General features: G+C 41.4%; 1 protein-coding gene across 1 annotated transcript in view; it reads left to right on the top strand.

Moving 5' to 3' along the window:
- The first annotated feature begins 1,227 nt into the window (after positions 1 to 1,227).
- LOC149210890 (uncharacterized) overlaps positions 1,228 to 17,381 on the top strand; it is a 55,833-nt gene continuing 39,679 nt past the window's right edge. The window contains exons 1-2 of the mRNA XM_089399129.1: positions 1,228 to 2,479; positions 3,209 to 4,944. Of these exons, the coding sequence (XP_089255255.1) occupies positions 1,228 to 2,479; positions 3,209 to 4,944 (2,988 nt within the window). The remainder of the gene's footprint in view (positions 2,480 to 3,208; positions 4,945 to 17,381) is intronic.

Raw genomic sequence — 17,381 nt, 5'->3', positions numbered from 1 at the left:
GGGATGGTTCACTCTCCAATTCGCGAAAGAAGATCACACGAACATTGTACTTGAGCACTATTGGCACATAGAGACCGCTCCAGTACTCTTGAAGCGATGGACTCCGTTATTCGATCCTGAAAGGGAGCAGATCGCTGCTGGACCTCTGTGGGTAAGGCTACCCGGACTCCCTAGGCAATATTGGAATGAAGAGGCTTTCATCAAAATTGGAAACGCTCTGGGGAGGTACTTGGATCATGACCGCTCTTATGTAGACACTCGGAGAAGAACCATGGCTCGCATCCTGGTACATCTTGACACCAGGGAAGGGTTGGAGGAGGACATCACTCTGCAATGGGGAAGGCACAAGCGCATCCAGATACTGGACTATGAGGGTGTCCCATTTCGGTGCAATCGGTGCCACCAGGTAGGGCATCTCTATAAGGATTGCCCTCTCAATAATCGTGGAGACAGCCCTCCAAAAGTTACTCCTATTGTTCCTCGAAGATCTGCGCCTCAGATCTCCCCGCCTCAGAAGGTTTCATCGAATCCTCATGGAGGGCTTCATCATGCACCGTCTTCTGCTGAGGGCACATTCACTCCTCCCATGACAAGGACAAGAGCAGCAGCTGCAGCAATTCAGAAATCGGGTACTGATCTTCCTCATTCAACTCTTTCTCTTTCCCTTTCATCTGATTGCTTTAACTCTATCTCTGTATCTAAGGCACAATGCTCAATTCCGCCGCCCCCTCCTACTACTGCCTCTATCCCTCCTTCCCTTACCATTGATCACTCCCTGTCCCCATCTCGCCCTTATGTGTCTCATCCTGAATCAAAACCCCCTCACCATTATTCTCTTCGGCCCCGTCCCTCTCAATCTGTATCTGATGGTACCTCGGGGTTATGCATTATTCCCCCTGAACCTGGTCACACCTCAGCCAGGGGTCGAAAATCCAATCTGAACAAAGCCATTAGGCGTGCTGGGGCTGAAGTTGCTTCGGGACGTCAATCCACCATTGTCGGGGCCCTTAGAGCTACAATCCCCCCACAGCGGGGTCCCCCATGAAGTGCCTTTCCTTCAACTGCAGGGGTTTAGCTAGCTCCCCCAAAAAGCTAGCCCTAAAACGACTTTTTCAGGTCGAATCTCCTGACATCATCCTCCTTCAAGAGACTCTGGGTTCTGCAGAAACCATATCTCTCGCCTTAAAATCGATTGCGCCTAGGTGGCAGTTCATAGGGTTGGATGCTATGGGCCGTTCGGGTGGTATGGCCATTGGACTAAATCCCTATTCCATCAGATTGGACTCTTCTTGGGGAGGGCCTGGATATTTGGGAGCTGACATTTTTTCAAAAGACCTTGGGCTGCAACTGCGCATCATCAATATATATGGACCCTGTCAGCAGAGAGAAGGTTTCTGGAGCACCCTCCTTGATCGATCTTTGATGCAAGCGGAAAACCTGATCATAGGTGGCGACCTAAATTTCTCCTTGGGATATAGTGAATCTTGGGGCTCATCTGCTCAAGCAGATCCCATATCAGACTTCATGAGGAACCTGCTCGAACAGCATGACCTCATCGATATCCCTATGAATCATCCTCTCCCCACCTGGAGGAACCGGAGGATCGGGTCAGCAGCTTTGGCTCGCAGACTTGATCGTTTTTTGATCAAGGGACCGCTGCTTCGTCATCTCCAACGCTATAAACAGTGGGTGAGTTCGGGGGGAATTTCGGATCACTCTCCCATCCTGATGGAAATTTTGGGCCCCCAACCTAAACCAAAAGCTCCTTTCAAATTCAATCATCATTGGTTGCAGGACCCTGAATTCTCTAAACTGGTCACGGACTTTTGGGTTGCTCACCCTATTGACAGAGAATCCTCTTTGGCTAGGGGTTTTGTCAAAAATCTGACGGAACTCAAACATATTGTGATCGAATGGGCTAAGATGAAAAAGGCCAAGGAAGATGAACTGCTCATCTCGATAGAAGCTGACATACACGCTCTGTTGGATGAACAAAACCTGGGCTTTAATTCTGTGGAAAGTAAAAACAGGCTGGTCGATCTAGAAAAGCAGAAGCACAGCATTCTCAAGTTCAGAGAGGAATCGATCAGGCTGAGGAGTAGAGCCACTTGGCTAAAGGCAGGGGATGAAAACTCTAGATTCTTCCATAATTATGCAAATGGGAGGAGGGTGGCAAATACCATCTGGAACCTACCCTATCCTGATGGGGGTCTGGCAGACTCCTTCAACAAACTCTCCAGACTTGGCACCTCCTATTTCAAAGGTATCTTCAAATGCCCTGAGGGAACCAACCTTGCTGAGATCATTCGTGTAGCTTCCCATTTCCCGAGGTTCGTTAACAATGAAGACTTGGAGGATCTCAATGCACCGGTCACCATGAATGAATTGGAGAACACCATAAAATGGTTCCAGAAGGAAAAGAGCCCTGGTCCTGATGGATGGACCATTGAATTTTATCTGGCCTTTTATGACATCATTGGTGAAGACATTTTAAAGGTGGTGGAGGAGAGCAGAACTTCTGGACAGATCTATCATGCCATAAATACCACCTTCATCGCTCTCATTCCCAAGTCAGACTCTCCATCATCCTTCGCTGATTTTCGTCCCATTTCGCTCTGCAATGTTCTCTATAAGATCATATCCAAGATTATTGCCAATAGGATCAGACCCATCCTATCCAAACACATCGCTCCTCAGCAGTTCGCTTTCTTGGAAAATAGGCAGATTCATGAAGCCATTGGCTCTGCTCAGGAAGCCATTCACTCTATTTGGTCCAAGCACCTCAAGAGCATTCTTCTCAAAATTGACCTCTCAAAAGCGTTTGATAGAGTCAGCTGGCTCTACATCAAAATGATTCTCATCCACCTGGGCTTCCCTCATCAGCTTATCACTTGGATTATGGCATGCATCACCTCACCTACTTATAGTATTCTGATTAACGGAGCTGCATCCCATTTCTTCCACTCTGAAAGAGGACTTCGTCAGGGATGCCCCCTTTCCCCCCTCTTGTTCCTATTGGTAACTGAAGCGCTCAGTCGACTCATCATTTCCGCAAGGAGGGATGGCACCATCCGAGGCTTAAAGATCTCAGATGCTTGTTTCCTAACTCACCTTCTGTTCGTGGATGATGTCCTTATTCTCCTTGATGGAAGCATCAGGGATACCTCATCCTTCAACAGAATCCTAAATCTTTTTTCTCATGCCACAGGGATGGTGGTAAACCATGAGAAGTCTTCCATCACTCTGGTTGGTACTTCTGCAGCTGAATCTCAATCAGCTATGCGGGCCTTCCCTTTTATCACTCAACCTCTGGATCGAGGTCTTAAATACCTTGGATACTGGCTAAAGCCTACAGCCCAAAAGATAGCTGACTGGGTGTGGCTTGTCACCAAGATTGAGAAGAAAATATCATGTTGGTACTTCAGATATCTCTCCAGAGCAGGCAGATTAACTCTGATCAAATCCGTGCTGGAAGCGACCCCTGTTTTTTGGATGGCTCTAGCATGGATACCCCGGAACATCCTCTCTAAGATTCAGAGACTATGCAACAGATATCTGTGGGCTGGAAAGGAAGAGAAGCGCACCTTTGCTTGGATCTCCTGGAACAAGATTGCTCTCCCCAAGAAATGGGGGGGATGGGGATTAAAGGATCTGGCATCTTTTGCAAAAGCACTTGCTGCAAAGATGGGTTGGGCGCTGTTGACTTCCCACAGTTTATGGACTGACATTACATACCATAAGTACATCTGGCCTCTTGACATCATCGATTGGGCTAGACTCCCAAGCTGGAACAGAACGGGCATCTCTTCCATATGGAAAGCCCTCCTTCACTCCCTCCCCCTCCTCAGAAGCAATATCGTATGGCGTATCAAGAGTGGAAACAAAGTGCGCATAGGTATGGACCCATGGAGCGGGTGTGGAGGTAGACACAGGCTTCCTCCAGACCTGATTGCCCTCCTAAACTCCCGAGGCATTAGGGTGCTTGCTCAGATCGCTGATACTGAGGGCTCTGACATATTACATCAGGCTTGGAAATCGGGCACCCAATTAGACATCCCTATCAGATGGCACGAACCTTGGAAAGCATACTGCGATGCCCTCTCAGAATCCCATATCAGAATTGTGGAAGGGCCGGATGAACTCATCTGGCAGTTGGCTGACAGTGGGATATACTCTCCTCGTGAAGGATATAAAGTCATCATCTCCCACAGGAAGCCGGAAGTGCTTGATCGATGGTGGCACCAGATTTGGAAGCTAAATGCATCGCCCAGGTCAAAATTATTCTCTTGGTGTGTCCTACGCAATCGCATTCCCACTGATGAACACCTAAAGCGCAGAGCTGTATCCAGCCCCTCGCGATGTGTACTATGCAAAACAGACTCAGAGACCACCGAACACTTATTCTTAAGATGCCCCATTGTTCTTCAAATATGGCATAACATCAAACTCCATATTCAGTTCTCTGGGGATTGGTCTGGTACAGACCTCATCGACGCTTGGATCGACTGGGGAAACAAACACAGTGGCTCGAAAGCTGTAAACCTTCCGATCATAGTTAACTGGACTATTTGGAAGGTCAGGAACCGAATGATCTTTGATGGATGGGAGGCCAGGTGGCCTCTCGTTGAAGCTGGAATCATTACAGCTTTTAACGAATTACCAAATCCTCCTCTCTTAAAACAGCGACGATCGACCCCTCCTCCCACCATCGACATGAGCTCGCCATGGGCCTTCTTCGATGGGGCTGCAAACGAACATGGCTGCGGAGCGGGCATCATTATCCACAAATCCTCGAGGCACTTCTACCACATCAAAGTTGGATTGGGGGATGGCACAAACAATTACTCTGAGCTCATTTCTCTTCGTCATTTGCTACATTTTGCACTCAGTCACCAATGCACCAACATCAACATTTTGGGCGATTCACAGATTGTCGTTAACTGGGTCAATAGAGTTACCACATGTCACTCACACACCCTAAATGTACTGCTTGATGAAGTATTTATTCTAAAGGAAGCTTTTAATTTATTTCACATCTCTCATATATACAGAGAACATAACCAGACTGCTGACAAGCTTTCCAAGGAGGCCGCGGTGATGGAGCATGGATTATGGGAAATCACAGAATTTTTGGATCAGCAGGAGCAGAAGTACTACCACCGGCCTTATATAGACCCGACATATCCTACTGCGGGTCAAGGGGCGATATAATAAAACAGTTTTTATATGTTTTTTGACTGCACATCATGATATATCTTGCAATAGATTGCGGATTGCCAAAAATGGCACCTATCTTGCACAATTTTTGTAAATGTAACAGACAGATATATAGCATTGAACTGCTATTTTTGAAAAAAGGTACAGAACAGTTGGCATATGCTTTCAAAGCATCTACATATGTAATTTTTCATATTATAATGAAATATTACGGATTTTTCCAGTGGAAAAAAACAAACAGTGGTCTTAGGATTCACATAATCATGGCAAATTTTATGAATTTAAAATGTAGCCAGCATCTATACCATAGACTAGCAAAGTGGCTTGTTTTCAGCGCAAGGTGGGAGTTAGGTTCCAACGACTTGATCATTTCTGACCATGGGTCTTTATGTTCCCTCCTTAGTTCTTTAATTCAGTTAACGAGTGGCATGTCTTTTCATTTGAATCAAAGGTAGGGTGTCATATTTGTTTAATCCACCTTAGGTGGGATCAAGGGTCAATTGTCTCGACTATGGAGTCGAGGCTCTCGAGTAGAATAGTGGAGTTAAGTAAGTCGTCTTATGTCATTCCTCAACTAGCATTCCCCATCTGGTTAATATTTGGTACATGACTCTAGATTTATTGTCGGTGTAACGGTTATGATCATGCATATATATTGAATTATTTGGTTCCTCATAATAGCTATGAGTTCTCGCCTCATCCTAGTCTAGAAGCGAGTATTTGCCTTGTCAGCGGGTTATATAGTTGGGCGTTTAGTTTACAATATGTGATGGAAAATTCTCCTGCCACCTTGAATAATTTTGATGCCAACCATGTGCTTGATAGGCTCATGGAAGCATCTCAGGTTCTGTTAGTCTCCATCTACAAGCTAGAAGATATGGTCGAAAGGAAGAGGAATGTGTTCTAGCTTTTATTGGAAGCAAACATGCTCAAATGTCAGGAAAAAATGGAAAATCAATTGAAAGTCTAGGTGAGGAAGTGCACTCTCTTGGTGTTCATCTATCTGTCATGGATGTCTTAAGGTCTAGAAGGGTGCAGTCAGTTTTGGGTGGTGTTGATGGTGCCAAATTACGCCAACCATAGGGGGTCTCCCTGTTATGAAGTCCCAACTAGACCTCACACTGTTTGGAGTAGTAGCTCCATCCGGAGTATCAGCCCACCCACCATAACTCAAAGGTTTGCCTTGGCTTCAATTATCAACATAAGAGATTATACAAACAATCTTTAAATTAAGCAACTAAGTTGACACCCTGAGGTATACGATTGCAATGTACATAAGGTGCTTTCACGACTGGGAAAAAAAAATTAAGCCTTTAAAAGAAAAGTAATAGTATTAGATCCTAAAAGAGACACACAAGAATATAAGAGGATCGTTAGTTAACCTGCAAAGTAGTTCAAAAGATAACAAGGATCATAGAAGCAAGTAACAAGGATCCTTTAACAAGATTCATACCAAACACAATGAAATAGTGCATTTTCATTAGTATGTGTTAACATAAACATGCATCGTAAACAATGAAAGAATAGTCTCACAATCATTCACGACATATGCATGAAAGTGTGTTGGCTCAAAGAGCTTCATATATTAAGTGAAAGTGCAAGATATACAATTACAATGCTGCCACACTAGCCCCAATAGTGGAACATTAAGTCACTACTTGCTCCTCTAAAGAAATATCTTCTTCCCTATGCCAAGCTAGAGGAGCTAAGGCTAACTCTAAAAAGTCCAAGCCTCCAAAATCCATTTGCTTGACTTAAAAGGGTGTATTTATAACACGATGAATGACCTTTCATATACCCATGACTCTTGAGCTTCCCTCATGACTCTTGGACTTCCAAGTGATCCTTGAATTTCTACAAGACTCTTGGACTTTTGTTAGTGACTCTTTTGTCCACATGTGAATCTTATACTTCCACATATTTACATTCTCTCATTTTGAAGATTACTGTTGGGTCCCTATAATACTAGTGATTACCCCATTACTATTGTAGTTATACCCCTTATTTATATTGTTGTGCCCCCATTACCCCCATATTGTTATTAATGTGCCCATAGAATCCCTCTATTTTTATTTTTGTGGCTTTATATTATTATTGTTAGGTCGGCTGGATTATATTGTGACTCCATAGACTCCTATATATAGAAAGGAGGTTTTGTCATTTGATCATCCAAGAATTGTTCATTTATGTAATGTAAAGGAGGTTGCCCCCTCGAAGAGGCTGAATTCTAAGGCGTGGATCTCTCTTTTCTATCTTTTTGTGAGCTGGTTTCATAACATTTGGTATCAGAGCTTTGGATTCTAGGGTTTCGCTGCTCCAAACAGGTCATCGTGGAATTTTCGCTATAACTTTTTTTCTGTGACGTTTCAGAAGTCGCAAAAAAAACCCATTTGAGAAGAAATCACGCTGAACCTTGGGTCGAATTTCAGAGCTTTTCGCGCGATATTTGCGGAGATATGATCTGAGGAAGTTGGTCTTTTTGCAGACTCCTGAATTACATTCAAAACAGGTGACCTGGGGAAAATCGTCATAACTTTCTTTCTGAGCATCGGATTGAAATTTCGTAAGAAGGTACAGAAAGAGGACGGACTGTAGTTTTTTTTTATGTATTTTTCAGAGTCAAAGGTTGAAACAGTGACACGTGGCACTTCATACAAGTTCGCTCTACTGAACTAGTCTATAATCAGGTCACTGCGGGAGATTGTGCATAACTCTTTCTTGGAGAATCCAATTTGGTTCAGACTTGTGGCATTGGAAAGAGGACAGAGAAGGCTACTACAGGTCACAATTTTAGAACTGGATGATTCGAAATTACAGAGATACATCAGATTCAATATCAGGCTTCTACAAAGTAAAAAAAGGTGTGTAGTTTTTTTTTTTATTTTTGCATAAGCTTGGTTTGAAGGAATTCAAAGGGCATAGTAAAGCATTATTATCGGTAACTGATGCCCCGAGGAAAGAAAATGCAAACACCTAGTAAGGAACCTGAAAGCTCTAGCATGACTCATGAAGAAGAGGAAGAAATGCTACATGATATATCAAAATTACAAGAACAAGTGCAACAAATGTCACGCTCACAAAAGCTAACAGATGCTAAGATAAATGGCGTGGAATCTAAGATAAAGGGCATGGAAGCTAAGATGGACGATTTGAAGATAGATTTGAAGACAAATTTGAAGAAATACATGGCAAATTTGAAGACAGATTTGAAGACAGACATGGCAGATTTGAAGACAGATTTGACAAATTTTCTACAAGAAATACTTACTAATGGTGAAAAGGTTGTAAAGGAAACTCATGATGTGAACAAAAGAAATGTTAATCATGATTCCATAGACTCTAATGTTGGATCGAAGACCCACCATATTCCAAAAATCGATATGAGGAAGTTTGATGGCAAGGATCCCGCCACATGGATATTACAGATGGAGCAATTCTTCGATCTCAATAATGTGCAAAACACACAAAAGGTACGTATGGCAACTTTATATTTGGAACCAAATCAGTTTGTATGGTATCAATGGCTTTGCTCTCGTAAACAATTTATCACTTGGGCAATTTTTACGGAAGAATTGATAGCACATTATGAGGATACAAAAAGCAACACTTTTTTTAGCCAATTGATAAGTCTCAAACAAAAGGGTTCAATAATGGAGCACATTGAGGAGTTCCAAAAATTGAACATAAGGGTAAAAGATATTCCAGAGGAGCATAGGATTGATGTGTTCATAGGGTCTTTAAAGGATAATATCCAACATGATGTTCGCCTTTGGGAACCTGATTCATTAGAGAAGGCATTCAGGTTAGCAAGAAAAATGGAAAGCAAAATTATGGCAACCAGGAAGCATACCACTCACAACTATAAAGACGGAAGTGTTGTTGCCCCTAGTCTTCCACAACCTATAAGGTTGACACCACAACAATTGGAAGAAAAAAGAGCAAAAGGGCTTTGTTACAGTTGTGATAGCAAATACACTAAAGGTCATAAGTGTGCTGAGAAGAAATTATTCTACATAGATTGTGAAGAGGAAGAAGAAAAGGAGCAAGAAAGGTCAAAAGAAGAAGATATACTCCAGGAACAAAGCCTAGATGAAGAACAAATAAATCCGACCATATCTTGTAATGCATTGGCGGGAATTACCACTCCTCAAACCATCAAGATAGAAGGACAAATCAAGAAGAAAAAGGTAATAGTGTTGATTGATTCAGGAAGCACCCACAATTTTATTCATTGTAGGGTAGCAAAAGAATTGAATTGCTTCCTATATCCAGCACCAGAGTGTCAAGTGATGATTGCAAATGGAGGAACAATAAATTGCTCTGGAAAGTGCCATAATATCAAGCTATCCATGGGAGAATATGTATTGACTAGCCCAATGCTTTCCATTCCAATGGGAGGTGCTGATGTTGTACTAGGAGTCCAATGGCTACAATCCTTGGGTACAATAGCTTTTAATTTTCAAGAACTTTTCATCAAATTTTCTGTGGAAGGAAAGGAAGTTGAATTAAGGGGTATTGCAGGGAAACCAGGAAAGATAATCAGCTCTAATGGTATGACAAAGCTTCTAAAAAAGGAGCAAAGAGGTGTAATTGCACAATTATGTTCGCTAGATGTTTCCACATTGGAATCATCTATTTCTCCAGATCTCCAAAAAGTCTTGGACAATCATTCCAAGGTATTTGAGACTCCCAAAGGTCTCCCACCTATGCGTGATCATGATCATGCTATTCATCTGATTCCAGGAAGTGTTCCTCCAAACATCAGGCCGTACAGATATCCCTATGTCCAAAAAAGTGAAATTGAACGTATGGTTGCAGAAATGCTAGAGGCTGGTATAATTCAACCGAGTCAAAGTTCTTTCTCTGCTCCAGTAGTATTGGTGCACAAGAAGGATGGATCATGGCGCATGTGTCCGGATTATAGGGAGCTCAACAAGCTCACTATTAAAGATAAGTTCCCCATTCCTGTCATTGATGAATTACTGGATGAATTGCATGGATCAATTTACTTCACCAAGTTGGATCTTCGTTCAGGATATCATCAAATCAGAATGAAGATTGAAGACATTCCGAAAACGACATTTAGAACTCATGAGGGTCATTATGAATTTTTGGTCATGCCTTTTGGCCTTACCAATGCACCTTCAACATTTCAAGGTTTGATGAATTCAATTTTCAAACCATTCCTTAGAAAATTTGTGTTAGTATTTTTTGATGATATACTAATCTACAGCAAGTCTTGGAAGGATCATGTTGACAGGGTGCTACAACTATTGGAGGAGAAACAATTATATGCAAAAAGATCCAAATGTTTCTTTGGAGTCCAGGAGGTGGAATATTTGGGTCATATTGTATCTCATGAAGGAGTTAAGGTAGACCCTAGCAAAATTAAAGCCATTAAGGAATGGAAAATCCCCACATCCATAAAGCATCTGCGAGGATTTCTTGGGTTGACAGGGTATTATCGCAAGTTTGTTAAGAATTATGGGAGAATAGCAGCACCTCTAACAACATTATTGAAGAAAGATGCATTTTCATGGACTCCGGAAGCAACAAAGGCCTTTGAACATCTTAAAGAGGCAATGTGCCAAGCACCGGTCTTAGCTACACCGGACTTCACAAAAACCTTTATTGTGGAATGTGATGCTTCAGGAAATGGAATTGGTGCTGTTCTAATGCAAGATGAAAGACCCATTGCTTTTGAAAGTCGTCCAATCAAGGGAAAGTTTTTAAGCAAAGCTATTTATGAGAAGGAAATGTTGGCAATACTCCATGCACTTAAGAAATGGCGACCCTACCTAATGGGAAGACACTTCAAGGTAAAAACGGATCATGATAGCCTTAAATACTTTTTAGAACAAAGATTATCCTCTGAAGAGCAACAAAAGTGGGTCACAAAGATGTTGGGTTATGACTTTGAAATCATCTACAAAAAAGGGAAGCAAAATGTGGTGGCAGATGCACTCTCAAGAAAGGATGAGGATGTGGAAGCATTGTTGTGCGCCATTTCTATTATCCAACCAGATTGGATAAATGAAGCAAGGGAGGAATGGAAGAATGACGAAGAAGTGTGGGCACTTATTCGAAAGTTACAACAAGATTCCAGTACGTCTGATACATTTAGCTGGAAAAATGATTCGTTATGGTACAAAGATCGCTTATACCTCTGTAAGAATTCCCAGCTAAAACAAAAGATTCTTATGGAATTGCACACTTCTCCCTTAGGAGGGCACTCAGGATTTTTAAAAACTTACCACAGGGTTAAGAAGGAATTTTTTTGGGATGGCCTTAAATCAGATATTCAAAAGTTTGTGGCAGAATGTTTGGTTTGCCAACAAAATAAAGTTGAAACAATTAAGACACCGGGTCTATTACAACCTTTATCCATTCCAAGCCAACGTTGGGAGGAGGTTTCAATGGATTTTATCACAGGTTTACCCAAGTCTGAGGGAAAGAGTGTCATCATGGTGGTAGTTGACAGACTTACCAAGTATGCACACTTTTGTGCATTATCACATCCATTTAAAGCCAGTACAGTTTCTACTGCATTTATGGAAACAATTCAAAAGCTACATGGAAACCCAAAGATTATTGTAAGTGACAGAGATCCCATTTTCACTGGAAATTTTTGGACAGAATTATTTTCTTGTCTTGGTACTCAGTTAGCTCATAGCTCATCTTATCATCCTCAATCTGATGGGCAAACTGAGATAGTAAACAAATGTTTGGAAGGATATCTTCGTTGCTTTGTATCTGATAAACAGACACAATGGGTCAAATGGTTGCCTCTGGCTGAATGGTGGTATAACACTTCCTTTCATACAGCAACAAAAATGACCCCATTTATGGCACTTTATGGGTATCAACCACCATCCATCACATCATATTTAAGAGAAAATTCTAAGGTTCAGGCAGTGGAACATCACATCGAACATCAACAACAAGTCCTCCAACTCTTAAAGGATAACCTCGTGTTGGCACAGAATAGAATGAAACAACAGGCAGATCAACATCGCAGTGAAAGAAGTTTTGATGTAGGTGATTGGGTATTCCTACGGCTACAACCATATAAGCAAATGTCCCTCAAGCAAGCTAAGAAGGATAATAAATTATCACCAAAGTATTATGGTCCGTACAAGGTGTTGCAAAAGATTGGTACTATGGCATACAAATTGGAGCTTCCTGCAGCTTCTCGATTGCACCCAGTTTTCCATGTTTCATGTTTAAAGAAGGTTATAGGCGACAAGCTCCCAGTTCAAACAATATTGCCAGAACTTGACGAGGAAGGAAAAATTATATTGGAACCGGAAGCAGTCACAGAAACAAGAACTCGACAGCTACGAAATCGATCAATTTCAGAGTACCTTATCAAGTGGAAGAACTTATCCGCTGAAGATTCCACATGGGAGGATGAGAATTTTATGCAGAAGTATCCAGAACTACTCAAGCGTTGAGGACAACACTTTTTTGAAGGAGAGGGGCATGTTGGGTCCCTATAATACTAGTGATTACCCCATTACTATTGTAGTTATACCCCTTATTTATATTGTTGTGCCCCCATTACCCCCATATTGTTATTAATGTGCCCATAGAATCCCTCTATTTTTATTTTTGTGGCTTTATATTATTATTGTTAGGTCGGCTGGATTATATTGTGACTCCATAGACTCCTATATATAGAAAGGAGGTTTTGTCATTTGAGTCATCCAAGAATTGTTCATTTATGTAATGTAAAGGAGGTTTCCCCCTCGAAGAGGCTAAATTCTAAGGCGTGGATCTCTCTTTTCTATCTTTTTGTGAGCTGGTTTCATAACAATTACTCATTGTGGAGCACTGGAAAGGTATGTTTTTGACAAACAATTTAGTGACTTTTCAGTAACAATTGTAACCCTTTCTGCATAATGAACTTAAAGAAATAAAGAATTTTAATAGAATGTGCGAGAATTAGTATGGAAAGCTTAATCGCTGATAATTGTTATTTTTCCATGCAGGAAAGGGTGGAAACGAAGGGCTGCCATTCGAAAGGAAAAGACAAAGGAGGAATAACTGCTGTCCCTTTAGAAGGGAACCGGATGCGAATGAGATCGAACAGATCGAAGCAGAACGACCCTGAAAAGAAAGAAGGGTTATCGATTCGGCAGAACAAGGGAAGAAAAGTAAAGGATTAACGGCTTAGCGAATCCCTCAGGATCTTTGATCCTGAGGGATCGTTGTTTTGCTTATTTTTGCTACCTAGATACCTTCGCCGTTAATTTTATAAAAAGGGACAGCATCGTTAAGCAAAAGGGACCTTTTTTCATATATGTAACTGTGAATTTCAGACTCAACTTTGATCATCGAGTCTCACTAAGACTTGTCTTGCTGTACATTTGTTGATGCATTAATATAAAAGACTTGGTGTTCATTTCATCTTTGCGTCTGGAGTAATCTAAGGCGGTGTACCGTTGGAAGCTAAGGGCCCGGCTCCGAAGGACACTCGCTTTTGTATCATTATAATTTGGTTTCTGTGTGGTTTGTTTATCTTTTTAGTTTGGTAATCTGACATGTTTTTCATATGCTATTCCATGCTCTGTTACCATTAATTCGTTAATGGTTTCTTTCAAGAGATTTATGTAGTGACTCTGCATTGTATGAGTGAATCTTTTCAAAGTTGATTGCATGTTAACAATCTAAGCCAGCTGTTTCTATTACAGAGCCTTCATATTGAATATTGTTGTATTGGATTCATTTGAAATCTCAATTATTGAAATCCGGAAGTAATGTTATTCTATTTGCAAGCATAGTCATATTCGCGTTAATCATCAGATTGCTATATTAAGCGTGTTGTGTATATATGGTTGATGATTGCTGTTCCATAATTCATTTGTGAATACTGTTCCATAAAGTATAATCCATCGAAACTGCTTTAAGAGAGGAGACTGCTATTTTATTACAGAGTGTGAGTTTGGTTCAATAGAACAAGTTTAGTTCGGACTCGCGAGGTTTAGTTCCATTTATTGCTGTTCCATTTACTGATGTTCCATTTCAGATTTGATGTTCCATTTCCTGTTGCTGTTCCATTTCACTTCCTGCTGTTCCATTTACTTGCATTTGTTGTCTTGGTGTGAGAGAAGGTCTAAGGTTGTAGTGAGCCTCAACAGTCACTGCCTAGCTCCCAGACCTATGGTCCATGCTCTAATTTCCTTTCCATCAGTTTCTAGAGGGATGGGTTATCGCTTCCGTACCCTTGACTGATAAGCTGCTTTGTGTGATTTTATTCTTTTAGAGCAATTTAGTCATAAGTTTAGCATCCGTTTACTCTTGTATTTTCTAGGCACTGTACTACTAAGCATTACTCTGACGAATAGCCTCGGATTGAGTTACTCTTTGCAACAACAAAGCGTTCCCGGATTGACTTATTAATGTGGCATAACTAGAGGTGAAAGAGACCCTTGTTACAGCTCTACATTTTGGCGCCGTTGCCGGGGAAAGAGTATAGCCATTTGTCTTTCACAGAGTAGTGTACGAATCTGCTAGGGGAGAGTTGGATTTTAAAAACGGAAGGTAAGAACCTGCGTACGGAGCATGTAAAAGCCCTGCTCCACCGTCTGCTTTCCTGGCAGAATTGAGGGTTGAATAGAATTTGGTAGTTTATAGAGTGCATGACTAAGCAGAAAAAGCCAGAAAAAATTATCAAAGCTCTGTTCAAACCCGAAAAAGCCAAAGGGTCGGTGACCCTTGGCCGAACAACCTTCATAGACAAAATCTATAAGAAAACTGAATCTCAGCCATTAGTAGGGTTCAGAAAAACCAATTCTAAACAACCTACTAGCTCCCTTCAGGCCGCAGGATCACCATTTGTAGCCTTCGTTGAGGTGCATAGTCAGACTGATGAACATGATTTTCAAGAAATTGAAAATTCTATTCCAGAACGACTGCAGGAAGGGAATCTAAGCAATCTTTGTGAAGGAGTAGGGGAAACAGGAGAAGTTGAGGAGCCAAGATCTCCTCCTAGGATAATTCAGCCATTAAAAAGCCCAGATAAGGGAAGCGCTGCAAAAACCATTGTTGAAGGAATTCAATCCCCTCGAGCAATAGGGACTCTCGTTATTCCAGACGAAGGAAGTGCTATTAAAACAATCCCTGTTAAGGCCGTTCCTTCTCTGCCTAAGAATACCCTCTTAGAAATCCCGGAAGGTTACTGGCACATATTCGATCCCATGGCACAGAATCAGCCAAACACTCAAACTTCTACATTGCAATATCCTATAGTGGATTCCGCAGCAAATGCTCCTATGAAAGCAATTCCCCTTCAACACATTCCTACATTTCACGGACTTACATCAGAGGACCCCGATGCATTCTTATTTGAATTTGATGTATTATGCAGGGGATATGATTACACCACTGACCCCCAGAAATTAAAGTTGTTCCCCTCCACTTTGAAAGGAGCAGCTTTAAGATGGTTTATGGGTTTAGGTGGTGGGGTTATAAATAACTGGGAGCAAATGAAAGAATCTTTCCTAAAGAAATATCAAGATTACTGTAGGTCTAGAGAACTGAAAGATGAAATATTTCAGATGACAGCTAGATCAAATTAAACATTAGAAGAATATGTAGAACGTTTTCAGTATAATTTACAAAGATCTCCATATGCATCACTTCCTCTGCCTGATAATGTGTTAAAAACAGCATTGATTAGAGGCATGAAGGAACAGTGGATTGAAACATTAAATATCATGGGAAAAGGGGATATTTATCAAGAGAATTTTGCTGACATCATCGATTTATGTATCAGGAGCTCGAGAGGTAGCACAAGGATAAAACCAGCAGAATATGATCGGTTTGTCAGAGACAACAAAATATCAACAGAAGGAGTAACACGTGTAGAACTTGGGAATTTATTAGAAAATTTTAAAACTGATATTTTGGGGACATTGACTACACAACTTGATATTGTGCAGGCTAAACAGAAGCAGATAGAGGCAGAACAGAATTTGGCAATCTTCTGCCCCCGATGTAGAAGAAAACATAGCCACAAGGAATGTCCACTGGATGCAGTTCAAACATGTGCTATCTGTACAAAAGATCATCTTACTGAGAGTTGCCCCTCACTTCCTGGATTGAAGGCAGTATATAAGGAAGCAAAAGAAGAGCCAGAATTAGCATACTTCGTTAACTAGTGTCGCCAATGGCAACCAAGGCAATCAGGTATGTTTTCAGACCCAACTTCTTCTTTTCAGCCTCCACAGTATAACGCTCAACAATATAGTATGTGGCAAAACCAATCTCAATCCCCATTTCCAAACTGGTCATCACCACCGTTTCCTTCTCCAAATCCATGGATGAATCAGCCAAGCCAATTTGGTTGGCCGAATTTTCCTTGCGCCCCACCATATTGGCAGAATAACTCATATCCTCCACAATGGACCCCCCCTACTTCACAAGGTTCACCCTGGCAGACAAATTGGCCAAGATCGACATATCAGCCAACAGGAACTATTCCACTCCCTCAACCGACTCTGCCAGCTTTGCAACAAAACCCCCAGTCTAATCTGAGACCGCAACTCCCAGCCCAACCCAATCCTAATCCTAACAATAAGTCGGTCCAATCCCTCCAAATTATAGAATCAACAGAAATCGGACCTGAACTAAGGGAGTGCAATGATCTTCAGTTAAGATCTGGACGTATAATAGAAACAGAGGGAGATAAAACAGTTCACATTGAAGATCAGTTACCAATAGAACATCCGTTACAACAAGAGGGTGCAAATAAGGAGCAGATTCATCATCAAGCAAATACACCCTCTCCTCCCTTCCCAGAACGATTAGTCATACCACGACCTGTACAATATCTAGACTTTGACATTCTGGGAGAGTTACAAAACCTGCACATAAGAATTCCTTTCCTCCAAGCCATTCAAGACATCCCTATATATGAAAAAACTATAAAAGAATTGTGCATAAAAAAACCAAGGAGGAATGTAACCACTAACCCAAGAGTTCAAGTAGTCGGTACTTTATCTGACCTGTTATCAGGAACACCTATTAAATATGAAGATCCAGGAAATCTAATCGTAACTGTCCAAATCTATGGTCAGACTCTGACCAATGCTTTAGTTGATTTAGGAGCTGCAATTAATATTTTGACAACTTCTACTTGCCAAAAGCTCACCATTACATCG

The sequence above is a fragment of the Pinus tabuliformis genome, chromosome 1_2, assembly GCF_031772625.1.
Source record: "Pinus tabuliformis cultivar Carrire ecotype Pingquan chromosome 1_2, CPIR1, whole genome shotgun sequence".
Lineage (NCBI taxonomy): Eukaryota > Viridiplantae > Streptophyta > Pinopsida > Pinales > Pinaceae > Pinus > Pinus tabuliformis.
This window is presented reverse-complemented; position numbering and strand designations above follow the sequence as displayed.